The sequence below is a fragment of the Hyperoodon ampullatus genome, assembly GCF_949752795.1.
Source record: "Hyperoodon ampullatus genome assembly, chromosome: 4".
NCBI lineage: Eukaryota > Metazoa > Chordata > Mammalia > Artiodactyla > Ziphiidae > Hyperoodon > Hyperoodon ampullatus.
In genome coordinates this window covers 48,815,170-48,835,174 of record NC_136917.1, presented here as the reverse complement: position 1 = coordinate 48,835,174, position 20,005 = coordinate 48,815,170, and the positions used below count along the sequence as shown (strand labels likewise).

General features: G+C 43.6%; 1 protein-coding gene across 2 annotated transcripts in view; it reads right to left on the bottom strand.

The window, feature by feature from the left end:
- Positions 1 to 20,005, bottom strand: part of PDE6A (phosphodiesterase 6A) — a gene marked incomplete at both ends in the record, with an annotated part of 66,775 nt that overhangs the window by 16,853 nt on the left and 29,917 nt on the right. For both annotated transcript variants that reach the window (XM_079704039.1, XM_079704040.1), the window contains 11 exons: positions 527 to 634; positions 1,147 to 1,247; positions 1,432 to 1,519; positions 3,069 to 3,178; positions 5,172 to 5,279; positions 6,163 to 6,309; positions 6,525 to 6,590; positions 9,199 to 9,342; positions 9,916 to 10,065; positions 12,620 to 12,667; positions 17,159 to 17,225. In XM_079704039.1, the coding sequence (XP_079560165.1) occupies positions 527 to 634; positions 1,147 to 1,247; positions 1,432 to 1,519; positions 3,069 to 3,178; positions 5,172 to 5,279; positions 6,163 to 6,309; positions 6,525 to 6,590; positions 9,199 to 9,342; positions 9,916 to 10,065; positions 12,620 to 12,667; positions 17,159 to 17,225 (1,137 nt within the window). The remainder of the gene's footprint in view (positions 1 to 526; positions 635 to 1,146; positions 1,248 to 1,431; positions 1,520 to 3,068; positions 3,179 to 5,171; positions 5,280 to 6,162; positions 6,310 to 6,524; positions 6,591 to 9,198; positions 9,343 to 9,915; positions 10,066 to 12,619; positions 12,668 to 17,158; positions 17,226 to 20,005) is intronic.

The window sequence follows — 20,005 nt, the reverse complement described above, 5'->3', positions numbered from 1 at the left end:
CAGAAAACTTAAAGTTGCATCCCATTACCAGACCTCTGCCAGCAAAGCACTAAATATCACACAAATCATGGAACTAATTTGTGAATTGCACAGCTGTTTTGCAGGCCATTGCCATGTATAAAAGAACACTTAAGAAATTAAGCCTACAGATTTTGAGTGACATTTAGCTATCACTCAAACCATAATTGGTATAATGCTCTATGTTTTATCAAAAACTTTAAAGTTACAACACTTTACCACAAAAATTCTGCATTTTAGGATAGAAATACTTCAAATAGTGTACTTTTTGTATACTAAGAAGTAAAACGATAGTATACTGTCTTGTATTTTTGTGTTAGAGTAAAGATTAAACATATAATTTCTGCAGTGCTGTTTTGGCATAACTTCTTTGCTTCATATGTCAGAGGCCTCCATAATGGAAAGTGTCCCAGGGCTCTCTTGAAGGCAGCAAGGCCTGTCAGTGCAGAATTTTTCCTTATGACCCCGGGCTTAAGGGGATCAGGGTTTGAGCCCTGTCTCAACTCACATAACGATTTCCTTCCGTGTCTGATCCAGCATCATGTACTGCGTCCACTCATGTTGAGTCTCATATGTCTTAGACTGATCCACGATCTTTTGGAACATTGTCCTCTTCCTACAAAACACACCAGTTTGTTAAAGGAGCACATCTTAGAATAAGGCAACCCCTGGCCTTCTAATGTTGGCTGTTTCAGACAGAGGCTAACTAAAACAACGTAATTAAAAAAAAGGTGAAAAGAACCAACGCCTGGGAGTGAAGACCTAAGTTCTAACTCAGACTCTACCATGGATTTGTTATCTGATCTTAGCTAATCTTCCCCTGGATCTCAGTTTCCCCATCTGTACAATGGGGGTAAAAATATCTAACTCATAGAGCTGTAGCGAGAGTCGATGTGTCCATAGCAAAAGTATGGTGCCTGGCACAGAGCATATACTAAATCAATTAGAACTGTGGCGTTCATTATCATTATAATCATTGCTATTCTTTTTTTTGGCCACGCTGGGTGGCTTGCGGGATCTTAGTTCCCCGACCAGGGATGGAACCCGGGCCCATGGCAGTCTTAACAACTGGATTGCCAGGGAATTCCCTAATCATTGTTATTCTTAAAATGAAGAAGAAACACCAACTTGAAATACAAGGCGAGGTCTGTAGCAATGATCGCGATGTCCATCATGTGGATTGCATGCTCATGCTGCCTGCGATTGAGGTTTTGAAAGATATTCAAGCTCTAAAGAGAAAACCATAGGAGAGATATAAGAAGTGATGCTGGCAGTAAAGTTGCTCAACTACTGATGGCCGCCCCAGGTGATGGGAGAGGCAGCCCAGGCCAATGCCTGGCCACACTCAGGCTTCTTGTGAGATGGGGGCTCCTTCTCAGGCCCCAAAGCCAGTGCTGAGGGCCCTCATCCTACCTCATCTCTCAGCAATGTTTTGCCAAACTCCAAATGGTGTCTTTCCAGGATGGAGGACCCATGGAGCTTGGCCAGTGGGTTCTGGGATCTGAATGGGAGAGAAGGAGAGAGACACAGAGAGAATGAGGATCAGTATGAAATGGCTGAGGTGAAGGCTAAAAACATCATCCATTCCTGTCACCTCCTAATTCTGCAGGCAGAGAGGTTGAAGTTCAGGAATAAGAAGGAATTTGCCACACAGTAGGACAGTGGGAAATAGGACTAGATATAGGGTGTCCTGACCCTCAGGCTTTAGTTTTCTCCACATTTGACTCTGGGCCTCTTTGAGGTCGTGCACTCCCTAGAAGTGTGGACCCTTATCCCCAGAAAAAGACACAAACACAGTGCCACATGCAATTTTAGAAACTTATTGGCCCAGTGCCAATCCATGGACATTGGCACTGGGCCATACTTTGAACATCACAAAGCCCCAGATCCTCCATACCTGATCCTTAGGAGAAGCCACTGAACTCCCACAAGCAATATATTTATTCATGTCTTTATTCAATAAATATTTGTTGAGCCCTTTTTATGCGCCAAGCACTGAGATCAGTACTTAGCTTCCCATGAGGTAAAATGTAAACACAATCTCTAACCTTGGAGCAGCAGGCAAGAACTGAGAAGACTCAGAGAAGCATGTTCTAGGACTTGTTAATGACTTACAGGCTGTGGGCCCTGGGAAGAGCCTCAGTTTCCTCATTTATAATATGGGTATCACACTCGTCCCTGCTCTGCCCAGCCCACAAGGTGGTCATGAGGGTCCCCCAGAACATGGTTCAAGGACTCTGCTTCAGAGACTATCTAGAATATAAGCTCTGTGAGGACAGGGACTGTGTCTGGTTTGCTCACCCTGGTACCTCCTTTACCTAGCCTAGGGCCTACCACAATGGTGTTAGGAGCATTGTAAACCCAAGGTGAATAAATGAACAGTTCTTTTGCTAACATCTTGGCTTGAATTAATTCAACAGGTAGGAAGGGAAGGAGAAGAGTGAAGAAGTTTAATATATTAGTTTCCTGTTGTTGCTCTGACACATTACCACAAACTGAATGGCTTAAAACAATAAAATTTTTTTATCTTACAGCTCTGGAGTTCAAAGTCTAAAATGGGTCTGCAGAGCTGCTTCCCTTCTGGAGGCTGTAGTGGAAAATCTGTTTCCTTGCCTTTTCTAGCTTCTAGAGGCCCCCTACATTCCTTGGCTTGTGGCCCATCCTCCATCTTCCAAGCCAACAGTGTAGCATCTTCTGTCCTCTCTGACATCCCCACCACCTCCCTCTTATAAGGACCCTTCTGACTATGTGGGGCCCACTTGGGATAACCCAAGATAATCCCTATATTTCAACATCCTTAACTTAGTCACATGCATGAAGTGTTTTTTTTTTTTAATGTAAGGCAACATATTCCCAGGCTCCAGGCATTGGGAGGGTCACTGTTCTGTCTATCACAGGAGTTTACCCAGATCCAAAGGGCAGGAGGAAGTGGGAAGCTGTGGACTGCGGACTTCTCCTTGGCAAGCAAGTCTATCTGAGACCCATTCAGATCTAGGTAATCAATCCTGGAGGCAGGAGGTAGAGAGGAGGACCAGTAAGCACTGACTCACTTCATTTGGTAGAGATTGTTGGTGCCTCTGTGGTCAATGTCATGGCAGAAGGCGGCGGTGACCATGGCCAGGGCCTCCAGGTCTGTGAAATATTGCTTCAGCTTTCCAGTCTGGAAGAGCAGTCAGAGATAGCACTCACTCCTTTCTTGTGGGGGTCAGAAGCAGGGCTGAGAGCTCAGGTGTGAGCGGGAGGACCTGGAGCTTGGAAACATAGGTCTGATCTTGGCTCGACCCCTGGCGCCACAGGGTGACCAGATGTTTGCCGGGACTCAGGGGTTTTCTGGGATGTGGGACTTTCTGTGCTAGAACTGGGACAGTCCCAGGTAAATGGGGCTGGTGCGTCACCTTACTCCTGAGTGACCTTAGCTGGTTGCATCTCCCTCTGGGCCTCAGTATCTCATTGTGCACACTCAAGGTGGAGGGCATCAGACTGGATGATTGTTGAGAAACTGACAGCCCTCGAGTTTTAGGACTTAGAGTGTTTTTGAACATGACCAGACTGGTAAAGCGAACCTTCCAAACCTGGTCTACCGATTCAAGCACAGCCCAGAAGAATTTTTCCCTGAGCATCTTGCAAGTACTTAACTCCTTGTTTGTGCAGGGTGTTGGAGTCAAGGGTGGAAAGAGCCCTGGGAAGGTGACGCTAACTCTGTGACTCTAAGAAATAAATCAAGTCTAAGGGGTGTGTTTTTCACCCTCAATGACAGCCTAGCCAAAATTCCTGCCTCCTGGCCCTAGAGCTTACTCTGCCCTGACCATTCCGGCCACAAGGGAAAGGAATGAGGATGAGGAGGCTGGGCAAGGGCAGAGATGTGTGTCATAACCTGGATGGGAAAACACTTTTAAATGAAATCTAGAAACTGCAAACCCTCTGAGACAAAAAGACTGACACATACACATAGGTATGTCCATCCAAGGACACAGTAGCACTGTGTGTAACAGTGAAAGATCGAAAACAACCCCCATGTCCAACAATAGGGGAGCTGGGTAAAGAAATTATGGTCTACTTAAACAATGCAGAATACTCTGAAGCCATAAAATTAGATCATGGATAAGCCTTAAAAACATTCAGTGGAATAAGTCAGACACAAAAGGACAAATACTGTATGATTCTACTTATGTGAGATACCTATAATCAAATTCGTAGAGACTGAAAAAGTAGAATGGTGGTTGCCAGGGGCTGGGGACAGGGGAAATGGGGAGCTGAATTAATACTGTTGTTTAGGGCTTCCCTGGTGGCGCAGTGGTTAAGAGTCCGCCTGCCAATACAGGCGACATGGGTTCGAGCCCTGGTCCGGGAAGATCCCACATGCCGCGGAGCAACTAAGCCCGTGCGCCACAACTACTGAGCCCGCGAGCCACAACTACTGAAGCCTGAGTGCCTAGAGCCTGTGCTCCACAACAAGAGAAGCCACCGCAACAAAGAGTAGCCCCTGCTCGCTGCAACTAGAGAAAGCCTGTGCACAGCAACGAAGACCCAAAAATAAAATAAATTAATTTAAAAAAAAAATTGTTTAATGGGGACAGGGTGTCTATTTGGGAAGTTGGGAAATTTCGAGAGATGGAGAGTGGTGATGGTTGCACAATATTGTGAACATACTTAATGCCACTGAATTGTGCACCTAAAAATGGTTAAAATGGTAAATTTTAGGTTATGTATATTTTACCACAATAAAAATATATTTAAAGAATGTGATCAATATATTTATATATTTTCAAATGAAAAAAGCATGTTACAGAATAATAATATTTAATTGGTTATGAACAAAATAAACTTTGTGTATGTGTGTGTGAACAAATATGTCTCAATGCTTCTTAGAAGAAAATCTTGAAGGAGTTGTGTCATGGTTTTCTCCAAATACTGGCTTGGGGGTGGGAGAAGAATGTAGCTTTCTTTTACTTTTTATTTTATATACTTCTCTCTTCTTGGAATTCATTTATGCTAAGCATGTACTCTTTTCGCATTGTTTTTAAAAAGCAGTAAGTAGAAGAATGATGCCGCTGCTGCTAGGGGAGCTGCACGAGGTCGTCCCAGTGTGGCGGGAGCTCGCAGCCACCCGCGGTCCCACCCACCACGCTGCCCAGATGCCGCCACCGCCGTACCACCAGCAAGGAGAACATGGTCTGCCCCACGTTGAAGCCGTGCCGCCAGTTGTGGTAGGTGATCCTGCGGTAGCCCTTACTCAGGGAATATATGAACCGCACCAGGGCCTGCGAACACATGCACATCAGTGAGGCAGCAGCATTGCGACAAGGCTGGGTGGCCAGGGGGATGCTGCCTGCTGAACCCCAGATGCTCCAGCCCCGACCCTGGACCACGTGTGGGAACTAGCAATAGATGCAATAGGCTGTGAGAGCACTTTGCAGACTGCTAGGTACTATGACAATGGACGTGGTTATGAAACAAGGCCCTGGGAGGAGCTTAAAGGAGCTCTACGGGAGAAAAATCAAAGGGGTCTTTAAATCACTGGTTCTCAGACTTGAGTGCACGTCTGAATCGCTCCGGGCTGTGGGGAGGCCTTGTGAAAACAGTTTCTGATTCCTTACAGCTAGGAGTGTGTGTGTGTGGGGTGGGGTGGGATGGTGGGGCGCGCGCGCCCATGCGCCCGTGTTGATCCGTTTTCAGGTGATGCTGATGTGCTTTGGGGCAACACATTTAGAACCGCTGCTTTAATCAAAGAAGTCTGGGAAATTCTGCACGCGATATACCCCCCACCTCCACCTTTTGATCCATCCCCGTCCCCCTAGATGCACAGCACACCTAAGGAATCCTGCAGGGGGAAAAGTCCTGTTTAAATGGATTTAACCCACTTTTCCCACTCTGTTTGACTGTAGGACCGTTTTTGGCATCCCATTTATCCATAGTCTTCAGAACTCAATGCCTCAATACCCACCTTGAGAAACACGACAGTTCAGAGGAACCATGTGTCTCTTTTCTGATAAATGACGCATCTGTGCGATGTGATTAATGCTTTAAATCCTAAAAGCTGAGGGTACACTCTTTTTAAGGCAGTTTACAGTTTTTTTTTTTAAGGCAAGCAAAAAAGAAACAGGGCAAAGAAAAAGGGAAATCAAACATTTGTTTCAGCCTCACCTCCTGAGGAATGTGAAATTTATCCACCACCCTGAGCTCATAGTACATCTGTATTCCACATTTCACCAGCTCCAGTTCCGTCAGGGGCAGGTCGCTGAAGTGGAATTTATTAATTTCATATTTCTCTGCATCTGGCAGCTGTTCTTGCTGTGTGAAACATGGAGTCAAGTGGCTGGGACACACGAAGAGTTCCTGGGTCCCTCTCCTATCCCCCCCACCCAAGCCCTGTCCCTATCCCGAGTCCGCTGGAAGGATCAGAGCAGAGTGGCAAGGGTCATGCTTGGCAGAGACACTCCCCGCCCATGCTTGGGGCACACCCTGCGCTTGTAACAGGTCAGGGCCAGTGCTGCTGCCCAGCTCACCAGGATCTCAGCCAGTTCTTCTTCCTCGCATTCCCACGGCTCCTTCCCATACACTTCTCTGGTTTTCTGCCGGGGCCCAAAATAGCAGAGAAAAGAATTAGTTTACTACATCTAAGGTCTAAATATATCTCTACTTTTTCATTTCCTTTTATCTTCTTCCACTAAAGTTCTTGCAACAGAGCTACCAACTCAGAGAGGCTGTCATTCAACATTTATTGACAAGTAAATTCAAGGTCATGTGCTTTGGAGCCATGGAGCCGTTCGTGCATGCTCGAGCTCTGCCAGTTACTGGCTTGGATCTCCCATTTCCTCATCTGTAAAATGGGGATAATAAAAGTACTTAACTGGCAAGTTAAAATTAGATTATGTGAAGTCTTTTTTTTTTTTTTTTACATCTTTATTGGAGTATAATTGCTTTACAATGGTGTGTTAGTTTCTGCCTTATAACAAAGTGAATCAGTTATACATCTACATATGTTCCCATATCTCTTCCCTCTTGCGTCTCCCTCCCTCCCACCCTCCCTATCCCACCCCTCTAGGTGGTCACAAAGCACCGAGCTGATCTCCCTGTGCTATGCGGCTGCTTCCCACTAGCTATCTATTTTACATTTGGTAGTGTATATATGTCCATGCCACTCTCTCGCTTTGTCACAGCTTACCCTTCCCCCTCCCCATATCTTCAAGTCCATTCTCTAGTAGGTCTGTGTCTTTATGCCTGTTTTACCCCTAGGTTCTTCATGACATTTTTTTTCTTAAATTCCATATATATGTGTTAGCATACGGTATTTGTCTTTCTCTTTCTGACTTACTTCACTCTGTATGACAGACTCTAGGTCCAGCCACCTCATTACAAATAGCTCAATTTCGTTTCTTTTTATGGCTGAGTAATATTCCATTGTATATATGTGCCACGAAAACACTCCCATTTACCATTGCACCAAAAAGAATAAAATATCTAGGAATAAACCTACCTAAGGAGACAAAAGACCTGTATGCAGAAAACTATAAGACACTGATGAAAGAAATTAAAGATGATACAAATAGATGGAGAGATATACCATGTTCTTGAATTGGAAGAATCAACATTGTGAAAATGACTTTTTTTTTTTTTAAACGTGGGTTCTTAGCTCCCAGACCAGGGATCGAACTGATGCCCCTTACAATGGAAGCGCAGAGTCCTAACCACTGGACCGCCAGGGAATTCCCTTATGCAAAGTCATTTCCAAAAACATATATGCAACTAAATTAAATAACGCATGTAAATCACCGAGAGCAGTGCTTAGCACATAGTGCTAAAATTAAGTAATGCTGTTGTTGATATTGTTATTATCGCTGACTGGGGGTCTGGAGTCCTTGCTCATGGTCCTGGCTCTTCCTCTCACTTACTGAGTGACTTGAGACAAGTTCCTTCCCTCTCTGGGCCTATTTCCCCATGTGCTACAGGAGGGGGGAAGCTGGACCCAATAACTGGTTTCAGATTTCTTGATCTAGAGTATAGTCTATTAACTTTTAACTGGTTCACTGAAGCTATGCCTCCATAGGGTCTACATATCCATCATTTGGCTTAAAATTATGGACTGAGACAAGCAAACCATGGGTCGTTCATCCATACTGGATGTTTTCTCCTTTGGATTTATCAGTTATTGGGATCAAAATGATCAAATTTGTTGTATCTTCCCAGCTTAAGAAATGCCCTCTGAAAACATTGGTTTATGTTGTTTCAACTTGTGCAGTGTATAAACCAAAGTCTTGGGAACTCAGCTGGGCATCATATCCAATGCCCTTTGGCTAATTCTGTTTACTTCTAAAATCTTGATCTTTTTGAGACCAAAATCCCAGGGATGGTGGATCACTGATTCTTACATATCTTTGAAAGTCTGTCATCCAATTTCCCACCCAGGTGGGATTTTCCTCTATAGCTTCCCTGATATATGATCACCCAGCCTATGCTTAGATACCTCTCATGATGGGGTGCTCACTACCTCCCCAAGGCAGCCCTTTCAGCACAGTGATAATTTGCTCATTATCCTGAATGCTAAATGAGACCTATTTAACAAGCTGGGTGATTTGGGGACAAATTACTTCCCCCTTCTGGGGCTCAATTTCTTCATCTCTACAATGGGGGTAAAAATTCTTACCCTGGGACTTCCCTGGCGGTCCAGTGGTTAAGACTCCGAGCTTCCAATGCAGGGGGTGTGGGTTCGATCCCTGGTCAGGGAACTACAATCCCACATGTCATGTGGTACGGCCAAAAAAAAAAAAATCCTTTCTCTGCCCACCTTACTGGGCTATTGTAAGCATCATAAGTGTGAAATTACCTTATATACTGTACAGTGATGAAACTATGTGAGGGCTTCCTACAAACATCTAACCCCCTCTGAACTATTTCTTTGCTCAGAAAGATTGAGTCTTCTAAGTGAGCTGACCTCATGGAGGGAGGCTCTGAGCAACTGACCATGTCCATTGGTCTCTCAGATAGAGCTTCCTCTCAGAGTAGGGACTGTGGTTGGTGACTCCATCTCTAGTACCATGTTAGCCCTGAGCACAGAGAAAAATGGAGTTTCTAGAGCTGTTAAGCCAAGGTCTGGTTCTAAGACTGAGATAACCCTGCAAGGGACAGCTGTCCCCAGAGCAGCCATTTCTAGAGTAGAAACAGGAAAAAAACACTACTCACCAAGATTTTCTGGATTTCTTCATTGTCACACTTCACATGATATTTCACCATGTCTTGGAAAATATCCTTCCTGTTTTCAAGTTTGTTCATTGACTCATAAGTGTCAGGATTTAAGACAGACCAGCCCAGGAATTGAGTCAAAGACTGAAAGGAAAGAGGAAGAATCAGAGGCAGAACATCCAGGTTTGATCCTGCCTCTGTAACTTAGGGCAAGACTCTCTAAACCTCCATTTTCTCAGCTACAAAATGGGTTTGATTCGCTGTGTCCTGCCCTCCTCAAAGAGATGTTGTTAGGATAAGATGAAATAATGGATGGGAATGCACTTTGACTAAAGCTCTAACACACATGAAGCACCATCCTGATGTCTAATAATTTCACAAAAAGGGAAAGTGTTGTGCGTATGTGGGGACATGGGATATAAGTGAACTCTCTGTACTTTCTGCTCAATTTCACTGTGAACCTAAAGCTTCTCTAAAAGGTAAAGTTTATTAATCTTTTAAAAAAGGGAATATAGATTTCTCTGACAACTGCTGCAGTACAGAAGAGAGAGCAAAGAGAATAAATGTTGAGTCAGGAAAGTGTCTACGAGGTGAGCTCCCATCCCTCCTGAGCTGGGGCAGCAGCACACAAGGGCCCCACCACGTGGCTCTGGAAGCCAAGTTTGTTGGTGAGCCGACTCTGAATACCACGTCTAGAGGCCTTCTCAAAAACCGTACCTCCATGAGGGTCTCATCCATTTCATCAAAGGGTTTCCCATCTTTGCGATTGTAAAACGTGGCCACCCCGACAATTTCTTCCTTCTTGTTCACAATTGGCATAGAAAGGACATTTTTAATCATCCATCCTGACTCATCCAGAGGCTCTTTCTGCAAGAGAAGAGCCAGAGTAAGTTTGCTTCAGGTACCAGGCTGCAGAGGCATCTGTAATGGACTTCATGCTGCATTAGGACCCTGATTGGCTGAGGGGGTGGCAAGAGGTTAGACCTTGTTGGGTTTTGCATGATTTTAGTCGCCAAACGCCATGAGCAGGTTGCCCATCTGGTGAGAGCGCCATAAGCCAGATAGCTATACTGTTTTCATCCCCAAATGTCAGGGCCATCATGTGCCAGGCAGCGAGTTGTGTATTTGGGATCTAATGATGCAAACAAACAGTCCAGGGAGGTAGTGTTTCCCTTTCAGATACAGGAGCTAACTGCAGGGGACTGGCTTAAAAGGGGCCATGTGGGTGATGCTTGTAACTTTGAACTAATCAACTGGATATAGCCTGTACCTTTTGCCTCCCGACCTGCCTTTCTGTGTTCCTTTTGGCATGTCGTTTTATCTCCGTGAGCCTCAATTTTCTCATTTATAGATGGGGCTGGTAGTAAGAGTATGTACCTCATGGAACAAATGAGAAAATAGAGGTGAAATATCTTGATCAATCATAAGGTACCATTTGTGAGTCATTTCCCATCTCTCTGAGCCTCACTTTCATCATTTATAAAATGGGGATAACTAGACAATTTCTAGCCTTTTTTCCACTGATTCAAGTATTATCAAGTATTTTACAATGTACAAGAACCTGAGCTAGAAGATGGGAGAACCAAGAAAATAAGGCAGAGGTGTTGTCCTCAGGTTGCTCACATCTGGAAGGTAAACAGGCAATCACACTGCATGTGGGAAGTTCTGCAAGGTACTGTGGGAGCCAGAGGAGGGAAGGAAGTCAAGGAAGGCTTCCTGGAGTTGGAGAGTCTTCTAGCTCAAAAGTTCCAAAATTTTAAAGGTGGTGAGATGATAATTATTATTATTTAAGTAGCTCTTGAACTCAGCACCTGGTAGGAGAGTGACTTCAGAGGGATGTGGCATACAGTCCAAAGAGCATAGGGCTGTCAGTCAGAAAACTTGAGTTCAAGTTCCCAGCTCTCTCCCTAACCTTTTCTATCATGGCCTCTCTGAAGGCCATGATAAAGAAGCAGATTTTATTGGAAGTGAATAAAAGTGAAATGGGAAAGTATTAAACATTTTTTTTTTTTAGTATTAAACATTTTTAAGGAGCGAAGTTACTTGATGCATCTTATGTTTTTCTTTTAAAAATCACTCAGGCTACTTTGTGGAGGATGAGTTGGAGACAGAAGACTGGAATCTAAAAACAAGATTAGATTTTATTTATTAAAGTGGGTAAACTACAGTTAATCAGATGACTTGGGTAAAGATCAAGTTCTGTTGTGGTTATAATCAGGTTAGCAACTCTCAGCAACAATTTGCCTTGTCACACTGATGTGGTCAACATCACAACACAAGACATACGGTTTTAACCTTGGAAGGATATTCTCTCTAAGGTCTTTCATAATGTCATTTAAGGAGTTAAAAAAAACCCACTAATTTTGCTATGAGTCATTTTTATTTCCTTCTTAATTATTTCCTTACCGCTCATGATTTGGTTTTCATAAACCTAGCATGCTAAACTCAAGAAATATTGACAGGGCACCCAGAGCTGCACATGTTAAGAAAGATAAGCTCTGATCTTTGACCAAAGGAAGTCTATATTTTGCCAAGAGGAATTAACCTAAAAGACAAGGAAGGATCATGAAAGATGATGTAAGGGAAATAGAGTAAGAAAGCCAAACTCCTTGGCATGGCCTTCCAAGCCCTGTGTGACCTGGCCTGTGTCTACCTCTCTAGAGTTTCGTCCTGCCACTCTCCCCTCAGTCTCATTGGTCTACTCTGGTTCCTTCCAACAAGCCCTCTCTTTCCTGCAATCCTCTCTCCTTTCTTTACTGCCCAAACATAATTTCTCAGGGACATGTTCCTTGACTCTTCCCAGATGAAGTCAAGCCCCCCTGGGAGAGTCCCTCCTCTGTCCCTCTGCTCTTGTCCTGACCAGCACTCCACATGCTTCTTTCCCCATATGATCATGAGCTTCCTGAAGACAAAGACCATGCCTGTCTGGTCCACTTCTGTAGCTGGTGTAGCATCGTGCCCATGCCTGGCCCAGGGCGTGCCCTCCGCAAACATTTTTTAAAAATACAAAGAAACAAAATCAAATGGAATACTAAACAACATTCCATGATAATCCTAAGGAGACAGAAATGATATTCAGCCAGGGGAAGCAGAATAAAACTTCATAGAAGTTTCATAGCATTTGGGGTTATCATTGAAGGGCAGAGGGGATTTGGACAAGAGATGGTAGTAAGGGAGAGAACAGCATAAGCAAAGGTCCTGAGGCCAGAAAGCAAAGGGTGTAAACCTTAAAACCAAATGGGACCTTGGATTTACCAAATTAACTCTCTCCCCACTTCCATGGGCACATGACTTTTTTGCACTCACATTTTGACTTTGTTGAGACTGCTTCCCAATAAAGTAGATGGATTCTAATGTATTTGAATCTTCTTTGGGGGGAAAAATATCATATGACTGAGAGAGTAAATAAAAAATAACTTACCTGGAATGCAAAAAAGTCCTCTGCAGGTGCATTCATGATGTTGCAAATCTGAAAGCCATAAAGAGGAATAATGGAGTTATGATTAGACTTGATAGAGTACCCATTGAGGGCAATGGGCATGCTATTTTCAGAAATATCACGTCCTTATCCAAGGCATTCACATTCTTTTCATCAGGTAGACCTGCTTAAGATGGTTTCGAATTATTAACTGAGGCTACCGAACAGGAAAACTGCCTTATAAACATGGCTTCTTACCATTTGCTTCACTTCAGAGTCATTTCCAAGCTTTGAGAAAGTTAAGGCTACAAGTTGTTGTTATTAATAGCTGTATAGTGTCTCATTTTCTTCTTTTTAATGTTAGCTTTTTTCATATCTCATTCATCTTTTATTTCTTTTTTTGTTATACATATCCATATACCTATTCTTCTTCAGATTCTTTTTCCATATAGGTTATTACAGAGTATTGAGTAGAGTTCCCTGTGCTATACAGTAGGTCCTTGTTGATTATCTATCTTATATATTGTAGTGTGTCTATATTAATCCCAACCCCCTAATTTATCCCTACCCCCCGCACCTTTCCCCTTTGGTAACCATAGGTTTGTTTTCTAAGTCTGTGAGTCTGTTTCTGTTTTGTATATAAGTTCATTTGTATCTTTTTTTTTTTTTTGATGATGGCTATTCTGACCAGTGTGAGGTGATACCTCATTGTAGTTTTGATTTATATTTCTCTAATAATTAGTGATATTGAGCATCTTTTCATGTGCTTTTTGGCAATCTGTATGTCTTCTTTGGAGAAATGTCTATTTAGATCTTCTGCCTATTTATTTGATTGGGTTGTCTTTTTTTTTTTTGATATAGAGCTGCATGAGCTGTTTGTAAGATTTGGAGATTAATCCCTTGTTGGTTGCTTCGCTTGCAAATATTTTCTCCCATTCTGTATGTTGTCTTCTCGTTTTGTTTATGGTTATCTTAGCTGCGCAAAAGCTTTTAAGTTTAATGAGGTCCCATTTGTTTATTTTTGTTTTTATTTTCATTTCTCTAGGGGGTGGATCCAAAAAGATATTGCTGTGATTTATGTCAGAGACTGTTCTGCCTATGTTTTCCTCTAGGAGTTTTATAGTGTCTGATCTTACATTTAGGTCTTTAATCCATTTTGAGTTTATTTCTGTATATGGTATTAGAGAATGTTCTAATTTCATTCTTTTAGATGTAGCTTTCCAGTTTTCCCAGCACCACTTATTGAAGAGACTTTTTCTCCATTGTATATTCTTGCCTCCTTTGTTGTAGATTAATTGATCATACAACAATGATGTATGATGATGTATGTGTGGGCATATTTCTGGGCTTTCTCTCCTGTTCTTTGTGCCAGTACCATACTGTTTTGATGACTGTAGTTTTATAGTAAGGTGTCCCATTTTATTGCCCCCTTTTGTTGAGTATTTGGTTATGTCCAGTTTTTTTTAATTAATGTAAATAATGCTACTCTAACCATCTTTGAATCAATTATATTTGTTTTGTCAGGAAGGAGTTTTTCCTTGTGCTGTAAACTTCACAGCAGATGAAGAAGTAAAAGGTGCTGTAGCTCTGGTTGTATTTATATTGCAAGATTCCTCTCCTGAAAATGGGACCAGTTTACCCTATCATGCAGATAACACTTATCTGATCCCTCCAGAGTCCTGCCTATGGGGCCACTGTATACAGCTGTGTAGCATGTGCACTGCACAAAGGCATCTGGCTGAGGGGGTGACTGGGAGTTGAAATCCAGCCTGTTCTTGACTTTCAGAACAATGGCCCTAGCCTTTCTCTTTTCATCCATCAAGAAGGGACACCTTTTTCTAGTTCTCAAAAAGGTACCATGTGAGCTTGCTTTGACCCTGCCTATCCCAGTAGATCAGACCATTCTGTTGTCTGAGAGGATGATCTGTCCCTGCTCCTGTTCAAGACTGCCCACCCACTGTACCACGCCTTTGGCCTCTCCTTGGGCCAATTTCATCAGTTGCTATTGTTCTCTCCTGATTTCTAACCTCTCTGAGGGCTCTTTAGCCTCAGTCCATGGGCATGCTTGATTCTCTCCCAACCTTGAAAACAAAATCCTCCCTTGGCCCAATGTGGTCTTTGTAGTGACCATCAGGTTTTCTCCTCCTTCTCTTGCATTTTCTACCTTCTCATTACCCATCCACACCTCAGCAGACCACCCGCTGGTTTCTGCCTCCACCTTGCCACCAAGCCTGCTCTCATCAGGGCCATCAATGACCTCCTAACTGCCAAGCCCAATGGGAGTTTTTGGTTCTTATCTCACTGGATCACTTTTGCTGCATTTGTTATTCTCTCTCTTTGTTGAAACTTTCTACTTCTTTGGTTTCCATGACACTACCCTCTCCTGGGCCTCCAGACACCTCTCAACCCTTCTTCTGATTCTCCTTCACACACTCTTCTTCCTCCACCCAATCTTTGAATGCTGGCATCCTCCAGTATTCTACCCGAGTCTCCCTCACTCTCCCTGGTGACTTCATCCACACTCATGGTTTCAAGTACCATCTGCTCCTAGGAGCAAAGTGGTCAAGAACCAGATATACTATCATATTGTCTGTAGTGTAGTCAGTACAGATCTCTACCTTTTGTTGACACAAATCTCTACCTCCATCCGTCCTCTCACTCCACAGCATCAGAGTCATCTCTTTAGCTACTTGCTGGACACTTACTTCTGAAAAAAAGTCTCTGTTGTACCTTGTCTGAAACTGATCTCAGCATCTTACATCCAAACCTGGTGGCAGCATTATCTGTCCAGTCTAGAAGCCTGAAATTGGCTTTGGTCCTTCTCTCCCTCCCTCTCTGCTCACAACCAATCACAAAGCCCTTTCAGTGTTAGATCTGAGCCCTGATCTCCCTCTCTCCACCTCATCTCTGTCTGAGTCATGAGTATTAAATGAGCAAATGTATTCACTGCCTGGCTCATCATAAGCACTCCATGGCTGTTAGCAATGAAGACAGTTAGTGTTCTTTACTGCCTTTGCCTTTGTTGAGGTGTTCTTCATCTCTTGTTTGTAAGGACACACTTTTCGCTCTGCTTCCAGTCTTAGTCCCTTCAGATCTATTTTCTAGGGAGCGTTCAGAGTTTTCTTTCTAAAATGAAAATTCATTGTGCCAACGTCTTACTTAAAAACCCATCGCCTGTAGATTAAAGTTCCACCCTCTTGACCTGGCGTCCAAGGCTACTGTGATCTGGCCCCTCCCTCCCTCTCAAGCCTCATCTCTTGCCATCTTCCTGTCTCAAATCTAATACTCCAGCAACATGGAACTGCACACTCTGTGTCGCTTCAAACCTCCAAGCCCTAGTTGTTTGTCCATGTTGTTTCCTCCACCTGCAGTCCCCTTTCCTGCCCCACCTGCCTAACCCCTATTTATTTATTTATTTAAAAATTTTTTTTAAATTTATTATTTTTGGCTGTGTTGGGTCTTCATTGCTGCGCATGGGCACGCCCCAGCTTCAGTGAGCGGAAACTACTCTGTTGCAGTATGCGGGCTTCTCACTGCAGTGTCTTCTCTTGTTTCGGAGAACGGGCTCTAGGCGCATGGGCTTCAGCAGCTGTGGAGCGCACGTGGGCTTAGTTGCTCCACGGCATGTGGGATCTTCCCAGATCAGGGATCGAACCCGTGTCCCTTGCATTGGCAGGCAGATTCTTAACCACTGCGCCACCAGGGAAGCCCCTAACCCCTATTTATTTTAAAACTCAGACCAAAACACTCTGGCAAGTAAAACTGGTTTAGATGCTTCCTACTTTGTGTTCCTAGAATATACCATGTACATCTCTATCTGGCCTTATCACATTATAGTCTAAGTATCTGTTCATAAAGATATCTCCCATTTGATGATGAGCTTCAGAACAGAAACTATTTGATTCATCTATCATTGTATCCCCAGAGCCAACCACAGCGCCTGGCACATAGAAAATGCCCAATAAATAAACACCCTGATACATGAACAGCACTGTGTAATGTGTGTGCCTAGGGAAGGATACAGAGATAAGCAGGCTCAAATATTGGGGTGATGTGCAGCTATGACCCTTCTCTCTAAGGTAGGGGATACTTTCACTCTACCCTGCAACCCAAGCAGGTAGGGCATGGGGGGAGATAGAGCATTTGAGCTCTGCTGTGTGGCTGGAAATGTGGCAGGGATGGTGGGGGGGTGTTGGGAGTGGCAACTAAGTCTCTGGGATGAGAGGGTGGGACTTGTTCTGTGGTGAGCCTGGTGGACCAGCTACTTGTGACTTTATCCCTGACATTTGCATAAGTATCTTTAGTTGTCACTGAGACTATGCACCTTTCCATCTGAGGATTCTTTCTCTGTGTATTTCATATTTCTTCAAATGTCAATTCTCTGCGCATCCCCTTGGACCACCGTCAAGTGAATTGAGAAACGGGAGAACCAGGCTTTTAGAGATACACACTTCCCATCGTTTTTCCCACTCTCTTGATCTGAAATCCCTTCACCTTTCCACCTGACTCAAAACTCTCCCCCTTCAAAGTTGTATTACTTACCAGGCCATTTTGGGCAACATAAGTGGGAAGACCGCTCACTAAAGCCCAATGGTCCGGAGGTGGATTCCTGTAAAGGCCAAAGACAGTGGTAACTTCTTTTTTAAAAAATAGATTTATTTATTTATTCATTCATTCATTCATTCAGTTATTGGCTGCATTGGGTCTTTGTCACTGTGCACGGGCTTTCTCCAGTTGTGGCGAGCGGGGGCCACTCCCCGCTGCGGTGTGAGGGCCTCTCGGTGGGATGGCTTCTCCTGCTGCAGAGCACAGGCTCTAGGCGTGCAGGCTTCAGTAGCTGTGGCATGTGGGCTTCAGTAGTTGTGGCTCATGGGCTCCAGAGTGCAGGCTCAGTAGTTGTGGTGCATGGGTCCAGCTGCTCCATGGCATGTGGGATCTTCTCAGACCAGGGCTCGAACCCATGTCCCCTGCATTGGCAGGCGGATTCGCAACCACGGCACCACCAGGGAATCCCCCAGTGGTAACTTCTGATGTAGGGACAGTTGGACTAAAAACTTGAAACTGGATCTTACCCTCCCTCTTCTCTCTGGTGGCTCCAAGCACCCACTTACTATACCAGACCAAGCCCCAAATCTTGGCTAAGCATCTTAATGTCCAAATGTAGACACTGAGAAAAAAGTGATAAATCAGTTTTATTAATTTCACACTGAGTTTGACTCCCAAAGAAAACAGACAAAATTCATCCAACAGATTGTTATCGGCTGCTGAGCAAAAACAGTTGCTGTCATTTCCCTCCATTTAGTACTTACATACAGAGAGTTAGCTTAATATCATGTAGAGTGAGGGAAACCCATCTAGGATGAGCTCCTACCACATACCAAGCACTAAGCTAGGTGCTTTACATACTTATTTATCCCACACAGCAATATCACAATTTTGGGTATTATTTTTACTTGTTTATTGCAAAAAATATATACACACATGGAAAAATGCATTAAAAACTTCATCAGTTGTTTGAAAGTGAACACCTATGAAACTATACCTGGAACTTCCCTGGTGGCGCGGCAGTTAAGAATCCGCCTGCCGGGCTTCCCTGGTGGTGCAGTGGTTGAGAGTCCACCTGCCAACGCAGTGGACACGGGTTCGTGCCCCGGTCCGGGAAGATCCCACATGCCGCGGAGCGGCTGGGCCTGTGAGCCACGGCTGCTGAGCCTGCACGTCTGGAGCCTGTGCTCCGCAACAGGAGAGGCCACAACAGTGAGAGGCCCGCGTACCACAAAAAAAAAAAAAAAAAAAAAAAGAATCCGCCTGCCAATGCAGGGGACACAGGTTCGAGCCCTGGTCTGGGAAGATCCCACATGCCGCGGAGCAACGAAGCCCATGCGCCACAACTACCGAGCCTGCGCTCTAGGGCTTGCGAGCCACGACTAAGCCCGTGTGCCACAACTACTGAGTCCGTGTGCTGCAACTACTGAAGCCTGCGCACCTAGAGCCCGTGCTCCACAACAAGAGAAGCCACCGCAATGAGAAGCCCACGCACAGCAAGGAAGAGTAGCCCCTGCTCGCCGCAACTAGAGAAAAGCCCATGTGCAGCAACAAAGATCCAGTGCAGCCAAAAACAAATAAATAAATAAATACATTTATAAAAAAAAAAACAAGAAAGAACAACCTTGTTGGTACCTTGGAAATCCCTGACCTGACCCCCTGCCACTCGCAACCTTCTCCCAAACCCCAAAGGTAACCATTGTCCCAATGTTATGATTCTTGTTTTTCTGTGGCCTGTTTTCCTGTAGCCTGTTTCACCTGTTTTAGGTAGAATCAATGTGCATACATTATTTCATTGGACTTCTTTTTCATGTTGCTGTAATTCATTTGTTTGATTGACTTCAACCGTTTTCCCTGGTTAGGTTGCATATAATTTATGCATTCAACTGTTGATGGACATTTCCCTCAGTGCAAGGCTAATATGCGCATTGCTGCTTCCAACACTCTGGTGTACATATGCATTCAATTCCATGTGCTAGTTCTAGGAGTAGAAATACTGAGTCATAAGATGTGAATGTCTTCAACTTTACTAGGTAAGACCAAACTGTTTTCTAAAGTGATCATGCCAATTTTTACTCCCATCAGCAGTATATTAGAGCTTCCTTTACTCCACGTCTCTGTCAATACTTAGTATTTTCAGACCTTAAAAGAAAAATTACTTTTAGAAGATTAAGAAAGTTCTCCTCTATGGAGATAATTATGTCATGTTTCTCTTAACGTGGCAGATTGTATTTATTCATTTTTCTAATGTTAGCCCTGCATTCCTGGAATATACCCAATTGGGTCATGATGTATAATCCTTTTTAGTTATTATTTGCTAAAATTTTATTTAGCATATTTGTATCTATGTTCACAAGTGAGCTTGGTCTGAATTTTCTTTTTTCATACAGTCTTTGTTGAGTTTTGGCGTCAAGTTTATGCTAGCCACTTCTTTTTCTAGTCTCTTGGATAATTTGTATGAGAATTGCATTATTTCTTCCTTAAATATTTAGTAGAACTCACCCCTGAAGGCATCTGGGCCTGGAATGTCTTTGTGGGAAAGTTTTAATGTATTTTATTGTTATAAGACTATTGTGGTGTTCTATTTCTTTGTGATTTATATTTAGTAGGTTTTATTTTTGCAGGAATTTGCCTCTTTCATCTAGATTTAAAATATTTTTGGCATAATATCCTCTTACTATCTTGTTAATTTCTGTGTCATTGTGGTTATCCCCCTTTTCCTTCCTGATACAGCTCATTTGATTTTCTATTTTTCTTGCTCGGTCTTGCCAGAATTCATCAATTTTGTTAATCTGTCCAAGAAACCAGCTTTTGGCATTTGTTCATTATTCTGTTAATATTTCA